Genomic DNA, 18,141 nt, shown 5'->3' with positions numbered 1-18,141 from the left:
AAGTGGCCAGGTTCCGTGGCACACACGTGTACTCACACAGATTCTAAGTGGCCAGGTTCCGTGGCACACATTTGTCATCCCATCCACTGCTCAACTGACTAAAGACAGAGGTTTGTAAGTTTAAGGCCACAATGAGCTACATAGAAAGACAGTCTTTTCTTTTGGGTTTTTTTTTTTTTTTGGTTTTTCGAGACAGGGTTTCCCTGTAGTTTCTAGAGCCTGTCCTGGAACTAGCTCTTGTAGACCAGGCTGGCCTCGAACTCAGAGATCTGCCTGCCTCTGCCTCCCGAGTGCTGGGATTAAAGGCGTGCGCCACCACCGCCCAGCACTTCTATTTCTTTTCTTTAAAAATAGAAAAAGTCCAGGCTGGAGAGAGGGCTCAGCAGTTAAGAGACCTGATTCTTCCAGAGGACATAGGTTCAATTCTCAGAACCAACATGGCAGCTCACAATAACTGCAACTTCAGTTCTAGAGAATCTGACACCCTCACACAGACACACATGCATGTAAAACACCAACACACATTTAAAAAAATAAATTATTTCAAAAATTTAAAAACTTTTTAAAAAAAAGTCCATATGCTCACATGCATTAGTTCTTAAGGAGAACAATCTAAAAAGGACAACATACAACACATTAGAGGAGCTGCCACTTTGTAGGGACTGGAGGCAGGACTCTACACCTACGCCTCTTCCTCCATTAGATCGCTGGTCTTTGCCTCGTCCATCATTTGCACAGTGACTATGATTCACATAAAGGAGAGCTGGAGGGATGGCGCAGTGGACAAAGCGCTCAATACATAAGCATGAAGACTTGAGTTCAGATTTCCAGAAACTACCTAAAAGCCAGGTGTAAAGGGGCACATCTGTAACCTAAAAGTCAGGTGTAAAGGGGCACATCTGTAACCTAAAAGCCAGATGTGAAGGGGCACATCTGTGACCAAAAAGTCAGGTGTGAAGGGGCACATCTGTAACCTAAAAGCCAGGTGTGAAGGGGCACATCTGTAACCTAAAAGCCAGGTGTGAAGGGGCACATCTGTAACCTAAAAGCCAGGTATGCGGGTGCACATCTGTAATTGCAGTGGTAGAAAGGGTGGAGGTAGGCAGATCCCAGGGTCTCACTACCCAGCTAGTGTAGCTGAAAGTGTAAGATACCATGTCTCAAATGGGGTGTGTGTGTGTGTGTGTGTGTGTGTGTGTGTGTGTGTGAATGTGCATGTGTATCATGGGCATGATAGAAGACTGTTGACCTCTAAAATCCACATATGCACACACATATAGTGACATTTTGTTTTAATAAATAAAGGTTTCCTGAAGATCAGAAAAGCAAACAGCCAAGCCACTAAAGAAATCTCACCTCTACCAAGGCTGGGCAACTGCAGACTGAGCCCTGAGCCTCTGTCTCCTCCTGTTTTATATTCCCTTCTAGTGCTGGGATTAAAAGCATGTGACTCTCTAGTACTGGGATTAAAGGTGTAAATCTAGATATGTTTCTGCATTGATCTTGTGTAGCCCAGGGTGGCCTTGAACGCACAGAGACCCATCTGCCTCTGTCTCCCAAATCCTGAGATTAAAGGTGTGTGGCACCACTGCCTGGCCTCTAATGGCTTAGTTTTACTTTCTGGTCTTCAGGTTATAGCCTAATATCTATTTCTAGGTTTTTTATTATTTGTGCTACAATTGACATGCAATGTTTGGGGTACAGATTCACCAAAAAGCCACTGGCCCCAGCCGGAGCTGCACATGGGGCTCCCACTGGTGGGTTTCTTTTCTTTTTTCCATGAGCCTCTGAATGAGTTTGGGGTTTTTCTGTTGTAGCCTTCAGGTAGCCCCCCAGCACATGTGCTTTTTCTAAACAATCCCTTGTGCGTTTTTCAGACAACCCCCCCCACACACACACACCCTGGGTTGTGGGCTCTCCCTGAACCCCCTTCTTAGGCTGCTGCCAATCTAGGTGGCTTCCTTGAAGTCCAGCCAGGCTCTTATTGTTCCACACAGCAGCAATCAGCCTCACATCTTCATCAACATCGTTGGTAGATTTGGTAGACAACTGGGAATTCTTAAGAGGAGGAATCAGTTAAAAGAGAGAGTTTTTTTCCGACATTAAAAAAATGGGAAACCCTACTATAACAGAGGAATTTGGGTCTCTCTGTGATAATATGCCAGGCAGTGTGAAAGCAGATGATTAAAGGAGAGGTGAGAGCAGTGGCTGCTTTGCTTTTCTGATCTTCAGGTTGAACCTCAGTATCTGTCTCTTGGTTTTTATTATTCATGCTACACACACAGTAGGTACACCTCATACATATGTGCACACACACAAGTGAGTACACCTCACACATATATGCACACACACAAGTGGGTACACCTCACACATATGTGCACACACATGAAGTAAAAGATAAGTAATAAAAGATAGAAACCTATGAAAAATCATTGCACAAAAAAGCATTATTTTTATAAGCCCAATACCTGACTTCTTCAACCTTTAAGCTTCTGGCACCCTTAAATATCCAGTACATGGAGGCGAAAATCAAAGCTAATGGAACCAATAAGGAGGAGTAGAGAGGATGGGAAGTACCTGAATACTCCAAGATGGGCACCAAGGTGCCCTGTGGGTCAGCTCCGAGACCGCCCCAAAGTTCCCAACCTTCTGAACATGTCATTCCATCTCCTCGACAGTATAAATCATGAGAGAAATGATTTAACTTCTAAATTACTTTCTCAACTGCTATTTTATAACTCTGAAGCTGTCCGAACAGTATTGTTACCCAGCTAGACAGAGTTTGTTGGTTTTATATCTGAAGTCTCAAGAACTAACATAACATCAAACGCTACAAAAAAGACTAAATTATTTTGTAAATTCTGTACTTTCCCAAAAGGCAGATACAGTATATTTTCTGATAAATAAAAATAGAAGTTAAGATAAGGTGAGAAGAGGCTTGATTTCTGAGTCCATGTGGTTTTAACGGACTAACGGTGTAGAGTTCCGGGTAATGCATTTGGAAACATCTCTGTTCCTCAGAAACCACACAGTTAAGGAGCTCAGTCCTGAAGCAGGAGGGATGAGGAACGGGAAGACAGAATGGACAACTCATGTTACTAGTTCCCCCAGTACTGCTTCACTCTATCCCACACTTGTGTTCACAGCTGCACCCAGCATCCCCTGGACTGTTGTACCAAAGCAACCAGTGCTGTTGGACTTTCTCTGAGTCACCAGCTCCCAAACCATGACCCAGGGACTTATTATCAGTTATGAGAGTTTGTCCTTGCCTTAGTCCTGTCCCATCTAGCTCTTAAAACTCAAATTAACCCGTTTATATTAATCTATGTTCTGCCACGTGGCTCATTGCCTCCCTTCCATATTGTACATCCCATTTCTTCTGGGTCTGGCTCATGGATTCCACCTCTCTTCTTCCCAGAGTTCCTATCTCTACCCAGAGGTCCCGTTTATCCTTTCCGGCCTAGTTATTGGTCATTCAGCTCTTTATTAAATCAATCAGAAAGTGCCTTGGCAGAGACACATCTGCACAGTATACAAAAAGGCTATCCTATAGCAATCCAGTTCCGACTCCTCAGCAGCAGGCAAAGGGTTATTAGCCTGGACTCTCTGCTTCCAAGGATAATTGCATGCAGGCTGAGTGAAGAGGCTGGTCTTCATGTCAGAGCTGCTCAAGTAAGGCCAGACTGCGGCAGACTTCACAGCTGTTGCTACTGTGTCTCTCTTTGCCCACCTCCACCTGTGAGAAAGCTGGCCCTGTCATATTCTCTAATTATCGTCAGTTCAACAAAAGTTGAAAAAGATGCTTCATGTTATCTCAGGCCCAGGTTTCTCTGTCAGAGTTTGGATATCAAGGGTCCCCTCAGAAGGGCTCACACATTGCAGGCTTGGTCCCCAGGTAGTGGTACTTGTTTGGGAAGTCTGGAAACTGTGGGCAGCAAGACCTCCAGTAAGTTACTGGGGACAGACCGTTGAAACTTACTCCTGGCTCTCCATCTTCTATCTCGCTGTCCCCATCTGTCATGGGGTGAACAGCTCAGCCACATCCTCCATTGCTCTGATGCTCAGCCTCACCATAGGCCCAACACATAAGAGGCAAGGACTCAGTCTGGGACCCTCTGAAACAATGAGCCAAAATATATTTCCTTAAGTTGTCCCCTTGGGTGTTCTGATTACGCTACAGTAAGCTAACCAACAGCTCTGTTCTCTGATCTAATTTTACATTCAAGCTGATGTTGGCCCCCAGTGATGCCAGGTGCAATAAATTAAAACACAAAAAAGGCAACAAGGAAAGAGGGGTTGTGTACCCCCCCACACACATACACACATTCTCATACTTACCAGTCTGGACAAAGCTCTGGACCCTGCATAGATTATACCCACTGACAGCACTGAAGCAGGAAGCCATGCCAAAACATTAGATCTGAAAAGGGGGAGAAATTATAATGTTTTTACTACTTCATGTTTGAAAAGACCTAGCTGGAAGGGTTGACCCTCAGAGGCACCAATGCCTTCCAACAACATTGTCTAAATATCCTTGGGGGACCTGATAAGTGAGATGTGTTCTTTATTCTCTGAGAGAGCGCACACACACACACACACACACGAAGGCATCTAATATATAATTGTCATGTAACATCTACTTAACTGAGCATGACAGGCCATGCTGCAGGCTCAGGAGAGGACTTTCTCCAACGGTGAAAATTTTCAAGCACACCAGTAATTTTTTTTTTAATGTGTGAGTGTTCTGCATGTACACCTGCAGGCCAGAAGAGGGCACCAGATCCTATTACAGATGGCTGTGAGCCACCATGCAGGTGCTGGGAATTGAACTTAGGACCTCTAGAAGAGCTCTTAACCCCTGAGCCATCTCTTCAGCCCCACAATAAAACTTTTTTAAAAGACTGTTTACCTAAGATGTTTCAAACAGCTCCATAGAATCAACTTTAAACCAAAAACTTAGAAAAAAATGGTTTTTAAATAATAAACCTCGGGAGTTCAGGTGGTCATATTCTGGCAAGGTACATGGTATGCAAACATGAGGATCTGTGTAAGATCCCCAGGACTCATGTAAATCTGGGTGTGCTGGTGCACCCTATAATCCAGTGCTGTATGACAAGAGGACCTTTGGAGCTTGCTAGTCAGAATGCTGAATCTGAGGGTTCCACGTTAATGAGAGACCTGTCTCAAATAAATAAATAAATAAAAGGTGGTCTTTAATTCCAGCACTTGGGAAGCAGAGGCAGGTAGCTCTCTGTGAGTTCCAGGACAGCCAGGGCTACACAGAGAAACCCTGTCTCGAAAAACCAAAAAGATAAGATAAAAGGTAGACAGTGATTGGCGAAGACACCCAAAGTCAACCTCTGGCCTGTGTGCACATGTGTATACATGTGTACAGTTAAGACTATTAGCCAAACACTTTTAACTTCTTACAGAGGGAAAGTATCCCCATATGTCCATTCTGCTCAGGACTTTGAGTCCATCAACCACATGCTGTATCCATAAGGAAGCCCTACCCGCTCACAGAAAGGTGTAGGAAGTGTGGCTTAGAACAGGCATTGGATAAACCAGGACTGGCAATACGTGGACCTTCAATGGAAGGATGCCTGGTCACCTGGAACGCCAGAGGGAAAAGTGGTCAATCAACCTGGTGATTTTCCTGTTATTCTATGAGCTGGCCTTCCTGAATCCCCCCCAAATCCTGAGCATTGTTCAGGCCCTAATCCTAGCTTAGTTTCTCAGTGAGTAGAGCGCATCCCTATGAAAGAGGCACCAGGTTCTTTGCATTCTCCACCAACAGAATCTACCTTTACACTTACCACAGATCCTTCCTCTGGCCCTAGCCCTGATCTTGTTTATAAGCCAATAGAATTCATTCTTATTGCCAAGGCATCAGTCACAACTCCCACTATGTTTATAAGCCAATAGAATTCATTCTTATTGCCAAGGCCATCAGTTACAACTTCCACTATGTTTATAAGCCAATAGAATTCATTCTTATTGCCAAGGCCATAAGTCACAACTCTCACTATGTTTACCTATGTAAGGAAAACAGACAACAGGCTCAGTCCCCAGAGTGTAGTTGGTTGTTTTACTTTGTACTCCTGCTCTTTAGTTCCCAATAAACACACAGGAAGGCTTTTCTTTCTTATAAATGCCCAACCTTAGCTTGGCTTGTTTCTAGCCAGCTTTTCCTAAATTATCCCATGTACCTTTTGTCTCTGGTCTTTTACCTTTCTCTGTTTCTGTATACCTTTTCTTTACTTCTGTACTCCACGTCTTCTTACTTCTTACTATGTGGTGGGTGACTGCCCTTTCTTTTCTTGCTCCTTGATCCCTCCTCCTTGTTCTCTTGCTCCTTCTTCTCTCTTTCTCCTTCTATTTATTCTCTCTGCCTTCCAGCCTCACCTATCCTTTCTCCTGCCTTGCTATTGGCCTTTCAGCTCTTTGTTATACCAATCAGGTGCTTCAGACAGGCCAAGTAACACAGCTTCACAGAATTAAACAAATGCAACATAAAAGAATGCAACACATCTTTGCATCATTAAACAAATGTTTCACAGCATAAACAAATGTAACACATCTTAATATTCTACAAGAACTGGAGGCCTTGACTCAGTACTGGCAATGAAGGCACTGTCAGCAAGGCAGTGGTGGTGCACACCTTTAATCCCAGCACTTGGGAGGAAGAGGTTGGTAGATCCCTGTGAGTCTGAGGCCAGCCTGGTCTACAGAGCTGATTTCAGGACAACGAGGGCTACACAAAGAAACCCTAACTTGAAAAAACAAAATAGATAGCGGGGGGGGGGGGCATGGATAGATGAAAATGGAGCTGCCCCGAGTTTTCATTCTTATCTTTTCCCAGTCCACTTCCTGACAGTGGAAATACCTGCAGGAACTCCCAACAGAAAGGCATCGTGCTGGGAAGTGAGCTGACATCAATAGCACTGATGTGGTGCTGACAGCACGCCCGCTGCTCCACCTTCTTCTCTGCCTCCAGCCCGAGACCAGGCAGCCTAGCTACTGACTCTCACTACCAAACTTCCCTTCATCCTCTAAGGTCTAAGGGCTCCTTCCTCTGGCCAGATCACGGGTAGGAGCTTACGGAGCTGAGGAGAAGAGGGAGAGGGTGAGAGAGTGCCTCCTGTAACAGGAGGGCTCCTTTCAAAGCTGCTAGTCAGGGGTGGGGGCTTTTAAAAGAACTTATGGCAGAAAACTAGAGTGGGTGTGGGAGGAGGGTGAGCTGTTAGTCCAGGGCCCAATGAGGTGGGTCCCCAGGAGCCTTCTCTCACTTCCAGTCACACATCACCAAGGCCACAAGCAGACGTGCTTATTTAGGAGTGCACAGGCTCATTTTATGTCATCCTGACACAGGTCAGAGTCAGCTGAGAGGAGGGAACCCCAGTTGAGAAAATGCTTCTATAAGATCCAGCTGGAGGGAAGCCTGCAGGACATTTTCTCAATTAGTGATTGATGGGGAGGGCCCAGCCCATTGTGGGTGGTGCCTGGCCTGGTGGTCCTGGGTTCTATAAGACAGCGGACTGAGTAAGCCATGAGGAGAGGAGCAAGCTAGTAAGCAGCTCCCCTCCATGGCCTCAGCATCAGCCTCTGCCTCCAGGATCCTGCCCTGCTTGAGTTCCTGTCCTGCCTTCCTACATTGATGGGCTATGATATAGAAGCATAAGCCAAACAAACCCTTTCCTTCCCCAAGTTGCTGTTGGTCATGGTGTTTCAATGAAGCAAATAGTAGTCTCAACTAAGACCAGGAGATAGCAAAGAAACAGGAAGCAGAACCCTCTCTTGATGTTCTCAGAACTGCTGATTTGGGATCCCTGCCCACTTGACCAGTTCCTATCTCCTGTTCTCACCAAAAGCTTGTCCACTCACACAGATGCACACTAAACCCTAACAAACATGTTCCTACTGAACAGTCAGCAAATACAAGGCGAGAATCTCAAGTCAAGCCTTACCCAGTGTAGGCTTTCAATCGTGTCTTTGCACTATGCCCACCACACCATTGTCCACTAATGGGAGACAAGGCTATCGACAGGTAAGCTGCAAGTAAAAAAGCTAACAAAACCATGTTCTCCATTATCACAGTCTGCCTGCAAAAATAGATGTCTACATCCCCAACAAAAAGATGAACAGAGAAAGAAGCCATCCCCACCCTCAGGGGCCAAGAGATACTGCAGATGGTGGCCATTCCTAGGAAAAGGCTTTCCCATTCTCACTTGTCACACTAGGCTTACAAGGATCAGAAGCAACAATACAAACCCACAGCAGGCCATGCGCCAGAAGTGCAGGACTGAACCCGCAAGCAGACGCGCTGATGAGAAAGACGCGGGTGTTTAAGTTGTGCGGGCTGCAAGCAGCCCAGGGCTTTGGAATGTAAGGTCAGTAAAGTCCCAGACCTCCTGTACTCAAGTCCCTCTTAACATAAACAAAGGAAACTCCTGCTGAGTTACAGACTCCAGAAATGAATCTGCACTGCTCACTGTGAATGTGAGGGAAAGAAAACAACCCTAACAAATGTCTTATGTGCCAATCCCTACTCTGAAATACAAAGACACAGCTTCAACCGGATATACAGAAGAGACTCCTGGGAGATGAGCAGGGAGGCTCAGTGAGCACTTTGCTCCAAACATCCAGCACAAGCGCAGGACATTGTGGCTTATACTGACCAGCCATCTCCACTTGGGGCTAACAGGATAAGAGCAGGTTGTGCTCATGAGACTTGGCTGCCCCCCTCAGCCAAAAGGGGTGCCGGCATTTCCTGAGAACTCCAGACACCTTCAGAGGTTGTGTAACTGGCCTGGCAGGATGAAGACATTCAAGGGACACCTGTGTCCCTGACTTTATCAGACTGTCCAAACGACAAATTCCTTCAGGAAACTGGAATTAGCTAGAAGTCTCAAGCTGGAAAAACAGAGTGCCTAGGCCAGCCAGAGGAGAAACTTTTTCTACCAGAGAGAAACGTACAACCTGCCAGATGACCTACAGAAGATAGAACAACTGGTCAAAGAAATGTACAACCTGCCAGACGACCTGCAGAAGATAGACAGGTTCAAAGAAATGTACAACCTGCCAGACGACCTGCCAGAAGATAGAACGAGAAGTCAAAAGTGGGCAGGGCCACCCTTTGCCAGGACTGCTATCTTAACTATTTTAATTGGTTTACTGAGGACAGATGCTGAACATGTGTTACTGGAGCACAGGCTGTGGCTCTAATCCGTACCGCTGGCTCTGGGGATTCTTGGCTGCTCTGAGCAGTGAGAAAATGCCATTCTCCACCACATTCTAACATTAAGGAAAACACTGTAGGCTCCTAGTGTGGTGGTACCACACCTATTGTTGGTAAACCAGACCCAACCGCATTCCAGAAGCAGATGCTCCCGAGCCTGCAGCAGCTCAGCACCAGAAGCCATGGCGTCACCATCCACCCAATGTGACCACACTCCACTGTTACAGAGTCCGGTATCCTTTATAAAGCCTGCACCTGCAGGGCTTCTCTTCCTTTCCACCCTCTCAAGCGGCCTTTCATGTTTCCCCACACACCCTGCACCAAGTAAATCTCTTTTATGGGGTCTATTATGTGGTGTGATCTTTGCAACATTCCTTGGCCCTCCAATCACCCAGAAGGCAGAGGCAGTGGATCCCTGTGAGTTCAAAGCCAGCCTGGTCTACACAGCAAATTCCAAGCTACCCAGGGCTACACAGCGTGTTCCACGCCGGCCAGGGCTACACAATGAGACCCTGTCTCAAAACCAAAAAGAAAAAAGAAAAACACTGCAATTATAATCCACGCCATGCCCCCAAAGGGAAGACCTGGGAAGTACACTCCCCACGTCCAAGTATCACATTACTAACATTTTTGACAATAATGAATCCTGTTTGCACATACCGTCTCATAATCTACTTAATTTCACAATTTCCCATGGCAAAAAGCCACACCCAATTACTGATAATTGAATTAATGACCATTAACTTGCATTAATAACTGAACAATACCAATGGATGTGAGTGGCACATGCCTTTAATCCCAGCACTGAAGAGGCAGAGGCAGGAGGATCTCTGTGAGTGTGAGGTCACCCGGGTCCTATGGAGGGCCTATGGTTAGATAATTAAGGATTTTTTACTATCCCAATGCTGTGGTGAGTATTCTTGAATATATTATTTCCTCATGTGTGTGATGTTTTTATCGTACTCAGGATAAAACTCCCGAAGCGCTATTGAAAGATGCAGGCCCTGAAGTTGACTTGTAGAGGGCTACTCGAACATCAGGGAACATGAGGCACCGACCGCCCCCCCCCCCCCCCTTTAATCCATCATCTGGAGGCTTTGGACCTGTATGTCCATTAATTCTTTCATTACCTTACTCACCCCACAAAGGAAACAAAGCAGAATTAAAGTCTGTGGTGATCCACGGCAGGGTCTCAGGTCCCTTTGGCATCTAGGCCTCTCGGGAATTGCTGAGCAGTGAGGTATGTCCATGCGCACATTTGCAACCGTATGTATGTGTGTGCATGAGGGTAGGGGAAGCAACGCCTGGCTCTGCCCAGCCCCATCACTGACATGTGAAACCTAGGTGTTTTCCATCTGCATGCCACCTGCCACCACCAAGAAACTGTGTGAAGTTATGGAATGTGTTGGCATACATCATAAACTGTTGTCACTGAAGATGAAGCTAATTAAATTAAATCACTGTTTTTCAAATAGAGCAATGCCTTATTGAGAGAACATCTGCTCCTGCAAACACTGCAATGTTTTGTTATGGGTGCCTGGAGGGCTCCTCAATGGAATTCTCAAAAATTCTGTATTCTGCTGACATCTAGTGGACCTAAAAATAGCCCCAGGCATGAAATAAGAAGGTTCATAGGCAGACCACTGGCATTGCCTAGAGATAGTAACTGCCTACCACTGTAAAGTCAATACTTGTCTTACAAGCAAAAGGATCTCACATATTTTTTTCTATTCTGTGTGTATATGTGTGTACATGTTTGCGTTGTGTTGCACAATGTGTGCATGTGCATGTGAAAGCCAACAAGGTCAACTCTGACGTCTTCCTCAGCCGTCTGCACCTCTTTCTGTCTCCTGAGGCAGGGCCATCTCACTGAAGCTGGATATCACGGACTCTGCAAGGCTGGCTGACCATGAGTTCCACCCTGCCCATGCCAGTGTGGGGTTAAAGCATGCACTTCATTATTTTTTAGTTCACTACTTAGGGCCAAAAGTAGATTTAATAAGCCACTCTTCTAGACTAGATCAGTATCTTATGCACAACACGAATTGTAAATAATAAAGTGAAGGATAATGGATAAAAAGAGGGCAAGGCGTTTATTTAAGATGGCAAAGAGAGGTGCATGGGAGAGTTTTGGAGGGAGGAAAGCAAAGAGGGAAATGATGTAATTAAATTATCATCTCATTTTAAAGTCATCTAGTCTCTTGAGTCCTTATATATTTTGGAGATCAGACCTTTGTCTGTTGCGGGGGTTGGTGAAGATCTTTTCCCAGACTTTAAAATGCTAATTAACCCAATTAAAAATGGGGCACTGAACTGAACAGATGAATCTCAACAGCAAGAAGTTCGAATGGCCAAAAGACACCTTAAGGGCATGCTCAACCTCCTTAGCAATCAGGGGAACTGCATATCAAAACAAACATTGAGATACCATCTTACACCTGTCAGATTGGCTAAAATCAAAAAAAACCAATGATAGCCTTTGCTGGACCGAGGTTGTGGGGGTAAGGAGTACACTCATCCATTGCCGGTGTGAATGCACACTTGTGCAACCACTTTGGAAAGCAATGTGGCGGTTTCTCAGGAAATTCAGGATCAACCTACCCCAGGACCCAGCAATTCCACTCTTGGGAATTTACCCAATAGATGCCCAATCATACTACAAAAGCATTTGTTCAACTATGTTTATAGCAGCATTATTTGTAATAGCCAGATCCTGGAAACAACCTAGATGCCCTTCAGTGGAAGAATGGATGAAGAAACTGTGGAATATATACATATTAGAGTACTACTCGGAGGTAAAAAACAATGACATCTTGAATTTTGCATGCAAATGGATGGAACTAGAAAACACCATCCTGAGTGAGGTAACCCAGGCCCAAAAAGATGAACATGGGATGTACTCACTCATAATTGGTTTCTAGCCATAAAATAAAGGACATCGAGCCCATAATTCGTAAAAAATCCTAGAGAAGCTATATAAGAAGGTGAATCTAAAGAAAAAACATTAGTTATCGCTTCCTGGATATTGGAAGTAGACAAGATTGCCAGACAAACAAAATGGGAACTTGGGGGTGGGGTGGGATGGGGGGTTGTGGGAGATGGGGAGAGAAAAGTGTGAAGTGGAGGATGGGAATAGGATGGTTGGGATATAGGAAGGGTGGATATGGGAAACAGGAATTATATATCTTACTTAGGGAGCCATTCTAGGGTTGGGCAGAGGCTTGACCCTAGAGGGGTTCCCAGGTGTCCAGGAAGACACCCCAGCTAGTTCCTTGGGGGCAGCTGAGGAGAGGGTGCCAGAAGGTCAGATCCTATTGCCAAACTTCATGAATATCTTGCATATCACCATAGAGCCTTCACCTGAGCATTGGATTGGAGAAAAGGACATAGCCCCACATAGGAGCACCGGACTGAGCTCCCAAGGTCCTGATGAGGAGCAAAAGGAGGGAGATCATGAGCAAGGAAGTCAGTACCGTGAGGAGTGCGTTTACCCATTGAGACGGTGGGACAGATCTAACGGGAGACCACCAAGTCCAGTTGGAATGGGACTGATGGAACAGGGGACCAAACTGGACTCTCTGAATGTGGCTGACGGTGGAGGAGGACTGAGAAACCAAGGGCAACGACGATGAGCATGAACTCTACAGCATGGACGGGCTCACTGTGAGCCTTGTCAGTTTGGTTGCTCACCTTCCTGGACTTAGGGGTAGCTGGGAGGACCTTGGACTTAACATAGTGAAGGGAACCCTGATGGCTCTTTGGCTTGGAGAGGGGAGGAGTGGGGGTATGGGTGGAAGGGAGGGGAAGGAAGGGGAAGGAGGAGGGGAGGAGATGGAAATTTTTAATAAAAAAATGAGAAAAAAATAAAAAAATAAATTATAATCTCAAAAAAATTAAAAATGTTTTAAATAAAAATAATTTAAAAAAATCGAAAGGCAATGAGTTGTTTTCCATGCATTCTGCTTCCTGATTGTAGACCAAGATGTGAGCTCTAAGCTCTTCCTCCACCAAGCCTCTGCACAGACATCATGGATTCTAACCTTCCAGAATGGTAAACCCCAAATAAACCCTTCCTACTGTAGCTGCTTTCGTCCTGGTGTTTACCACAGCAACAGAAAGTGACGAGCACATTGGTATTGTTCTTAACTGCTCTGTAAGTAGAAAATAATAATAAAAACTCCCACTGGGCAGTGGGTGGCACAAGCCTTTAATCCCAGCACTCAGGAGGCAGAAACAGGTGGATCTCAGTGAGTTCAAGGCCAGCCTGGTCTACAGGGTGAGTTCCAGGACAGGCTCCAAAGCTACAGAGAAACCTTGCCTCAAAAAACCAAACAAACAAACAAACAAAAAATTTCCCAAAAGATATTTAAAGCTCTTCAGTAAGCTCTCTGTAGTGATCTTTAGCCCTAAGACAAAGGCGAATTAATATGGTATTGTGGCTGTGTCTGATAATTTAATCTCATATTACTGACACTGTTCAAGATTTATCTTACTATAAAATCACTGAATCTCAAGTTTGGAAAAGAACTAAGAGACCAAAAACAACTCAAGCACGCATTCAAGTTTCCTGGTGTAGTATAATACATATGTAAAAGCAAGTGTACGTGAGTCATGAGCCAGTTACAAAGAGGCTATGATACCTTAAAACTGCTGTTGATCTTCCACACAACCCAGTGTTCCATGACATATGAAGCAAAAGTCCACCGATGAGTGTCTGCCACCTGAAACAGATGAATGTCCAGATGAGTTACTCCAGGCCTACAGAGCCTAGTGCCATCCGGTCAGGACAGACCTGCTGACAGCTGCTAATACAATCTCCAACCCTTCTACACCTGGCTTTCCCCATTTTCCAGCTCTTCTCTAATTCTGTAGACATTTCCCATCTCTACTCCTTTGAATCCGGCTCTCCAATATGTGCTGAGTATTCTTATTTGCTTTCTTCTCCTTATAGACATTTCCTGAACCTCATTCATAGCCATAGATATGGATGACTTCCAGATCCCTGTTCTCATCTAGATACTTGTACCCTGAAATTCCATAGCCTCACAATCATGTCACATCAAAATGCTGCCTTAGACACTCCCTGAGCCTGGTCATCATCCTACTGCCCTCAGTCAGCCAGCTGAGGTAGCACCTCAACCTTCTCCCTAGCCCTTCCTCTGGCTTCACTGCCTCATCTACTAGTCAAAATCATCATGACTGTATTTTTCCCCATAACAGTGTTCACATCCTAAGCCACCTCCCTAGTTTTTGTTATAATTTAGTCTTCCCTATCGTGCCGTTAGTGGTGTGGGACAATTCTGTACTCTGTCAATTACATTTTAAATAAACGCTGATTGGTCAGCAGCCAGGCAGGAAGTATAGGTGGGACAACCAGACAGGAAGAAGAGGAGGGACAAGGAGAACAGGAGTATTCTGGGAAGAAGGAAGCTCTTTCTGCAGTCCTGCCCAGACCACAGAAGAAGCAGGATGTGACTTTCCCTGCTGAAAAAGGTACTAAGCCATGTGGCTAATATAGATAAGAATAATGAGTTGACTATACATTACCAAGAGTTAATATGAAGCATGAGCTAATGGGCCAATCAGTTTTTAATTAATATAACCCTCGTGTAATTTTCTTTGGGAGTTACCCGGCTGTGGGAAACTGGGCAAGACATAAACCCCAACAAGCCGGCCCTCATGGTGACACCTTAGTGTCCTATAAAGACCCCAAAGGGTGTCCCCACCCATCTATTCTCTAGAACCCTACTTGTAGCAGCTTTTTCTAAGGAGATAATTAAACCATGTCACTTACTTGTTTTAAAAAATGATTGACCTAGCCCCTTCACCAGCCACATACCCCTGGGGTTATGACGTTCACTAAAGGTACAGTGCTCTTAGCAATATAGTCCAGGGACAGCAGGTGTGTTACAACATGTGCCCTCTCCCCACTAGGCAAAGTACATCAAAATGCCAATGAGCAGGGCATGGTGGAACATAAACTGTAAACCCCAGGCACTTGGGAGGCTGTGAGGCAGAGATGGCTCGGTATTCCCTTCTCTCCCAGAGGACCCACTTCAGATCCCAGCACCAAGGCTGGGGGCTTCAAAGCTGCCAGTTCCAGGAGACCCAATGGCCTCCTCAGTCACTACACATACACAACATACACGCATACACAAACACACACACACAACACACACACACGGGCACACACACTTATAAAAATAAACCTTTAAAAAAAGGAGGGGGATTGTGAGTTCACCGGCATCTCCTGGAGATGATAGGCAATAATTACAAGTATTCTCTTCAGTGATGTTTCTTATCATTATTCTGGGGCTCTAAGTAGTATTCAACTTCTAGAGCTACCCAAATGCAGGAAGTCCCCATGTCCCCTTTAAATATTGCACCATAAAGGAGCCCCTGTTTGCCGAAGCCACCCATGCATCTTGAAGATTCATGGTGGGGGTCCAGGGCTCCCTCAGCCCTCGTGCAGCTAACGTCTTCCTGACAGGTTTCAAGTACTGCCCTTCTACTTTCCACTGACTGTAATCTGGACGTTCTAATTTACCATGATCACGGCCATGTCACATCCATGTCCAGGGGTCATATATGACGGCAATCTGACCTCTTGGGACACTCTCAGTGTTCAGCTTAGTCACCTCTACATTCTAGATGACTCATACATTTTTTATGACTGTATTTTAGTCCCAAATGACCTGAGACACCCTCACCTCAGAAATGACTCTATCATACCTATGTGTTATGATACTAACTGAGATCCCTTGGTCTCCAGGACAAAGTCTCTTATACGTGACTCCCAACCCTCATGACTTGGGCCAGTCGCCCCCCACCCCCAGATGCTCTCACTCTGCCTTGGGGATTTCCCAAGGCACACAGCCTGCAACCCTTGAAATACGTCAGGGCTATTTCCTTCTTTATAGAATTTGTGGGTACCACTCCATTACCCATAGTAACCCCCTTTTCCTCATGCGTTAGGAGGCAATTGGTCAGTAGTAAGAACTATTGCTTCGCTGCCAGCCAAGAATGGAGCAACTAGTCATGCCATGAACCAGCCTGCTCTAGAGCAGAGGTCTGAACCTGGTCGATTCGCCCAGAGACATGTAGTAGTGCTTGGAGACTTTTTTTTTTTAAAGACAAGGTTTCTCTGTGTAGCCCCGGTTGTTTTTGATCTCACTCTGTAGACCCAGCTGGCCTCGAGCTCACAGAGCTCTGCCTGCTGAGTTCTGGGCGCTCACTCATCACCACCCCTCAGCTTATATTTATATTTATGTTTATATTTTATATATATATATATATATAAATATAATTTTATGTGTCTGTGTAGTATGTCTGTAGTCCCTTTGGAGGTAAGGCATGGATGTAGGATCCTCTGGAACTGGAGTTACAGATAGTTATGAGCTTCCATGTAGGTGCCAGGAACTGAACCCTGGTTTTTCACAAGAGCAATGAGTGCAGCTGTGCAGTGGTGGCGCACGCCTTTAATCCAACATTCAGAAGGCAGAGGCAGGAGGGATGTCTGAGTTTGAGGTCTGCCGGTCTATAGTGAGTTCTAGGTCAGGGCTACACAGATAAATCCTGTCTCGAAAAACAACCACAAAAACCAAAAACAATGTGGGTAAGATGGCTGAGCAGGTGAAAGTACTTCCCACCAAACGTGAGGGCCAGAGTTTGATTCCTAAGCCCCAACATGGTGGAAGGAGAGAGCCATGCCTGGAAGTTGTCCTCTGACTTCCACCCCTTAACTCTGGCACATGTACACAACAAAAATAAATAGGTACAATAAAAGTAAAATTTAAAAAGAGGCAATGAGCAAGCACTCTTAACCACAAAGTCATTTCTCCATCTCCAACATATTTTTTAAAAGAAGCATAAAGGATAAGGCCTATGCATATTTAAATGGTATAATGCTTTAAAAAATTCAGCCCTAGATCTTTTCCCTAAAACGAATTAACAAAGGCTACCCAAAAAGGGACCATAGAAGATGAACTATATATTGTTTTAAGGATCCAAAGGCAAAAGGGAGAATTAAGCAATAAATGGGCATATTAAAAGTTGGTTAACTATTGAGGGAAGTACAATTTTTCTCTGGGTGACCATATGCTTAAGTAAACTGACAAGAGCTAGAAGCTTTATCAAAATCTAGAAATAGCTAGCTACATGGTATCTTCATGGGGTAACATAATCATAAATGGAAATGTGATATAAGTGATCACAAAAGAAACATGTTTATCAGTAAAATAAAGCATTTAAGTAGTAAAATTTATAAATAAAGGTAAAAAACAATTGCCAAAAAAATTTTCAAGGAATATCATGATCAAGAGGTAATACACTTTAATTTAATTTTTTTATTTTATTGTGTGTGTTGTGTGTGTGTGTGTGTGTGTGTGCGTGCGCGCGCGCATACCAAGGGGACCAGAAGAGGACATTAGGATTCCCTGGACCTGAAGTTACAAGTAGTCTCAGTTGGCCTGATATGGATGCTGGGAGGCTGAATTCTGGGTCCTTGCAAGCACTATTGACCACTAAGTCAGTGTCTCCAAGCCCTTGTGGTTTATACCCTAAAATGTAAAAAACAAACAAAAAAGTACTAAAATCAGGCCTGGTGGCTCAGGCTGAGGCAAGATCACCAGTTCAAAGCTTGCCTGGGCTACAGAATGAGTTTAAAGCCAGCCTGAGTAAGTAAGCAAAGCTTTAAGGGCTGGTGGTATGGATAGGTAGTAAAGAGCATCTCCTAGGCCCAATCACCTGTACCAAACACAAAATGCACCAAATTAATAAGAAAAATGCTACAACCTCAGTGAAACTAAGTGGGCAAAAGACACAATATAATTCACTGAAAACAAATAATAAGCACAAGAAAACTATCTGACTTGGAGAAAGGAAAAAATAAGAGTCATACCAGT

The 18,141-nt window shown here is 44.8% G+C and overlaps 1 protein-coding gene across 1 annotated transcript in view; it reads right to left on the bottom strand.

The window, feature by feature from the left end:
- Positions 1-16,186, bottom strand: part of Tmem241 (transmembrane protein 241) — a 141,864-nt gene extending 125,678 nt beyond the window's left edge. The window contains exons 1-6 of the mRNA XM_042055151.1: positions 16,040-16,186; positions 13,879-13,959; positions 10,570-10,621; positions 9,343-9,553; positions 7,968-8,102; positions 4,339-4,420 (exon numbers count right to left, since the gene is read on the bottom strand). Of these exons, the coding sequence (XP_041911085.1) occupies positions 4,339-4,420; positions 7,968-8,102; positions 9,343-9,553; positions 10,570-10,621; positions 13,879-13,959; positions 16,040-16,186 (708 nt within the window). The remainder of the gene's footprint in view (positions 1-4,338; positions 4,421-7,967; positions 8,103-9,342; positions 9,554-10,569; positions 10,622-13,878; positions 13,960-16,039) is intronic.
- Positions 16,187-18,141: the final 1,955 nt, after the last annotated feature.

This window comes from Arvicola amphibius, chromosome 5 (assembly GCF_903992535.2).
Source record: "Arvicola amphibius chromosome 5, mArvAmp1.2, whole genome shotgun sequence".
In the NCBI taxonomy this organism is placed as follows: domain Eukaryota; kingdom Metazoa; phylum Chordata; class Mammalia; order Rodentia; family Cricetidae; genus Arvicola; species Arvicola amphibius.
The sequence above is the reverse complement of the archived record's forward strand: the minus strand, read 5'-3'. Positions and strand labels throughout refer to the sequence as shown.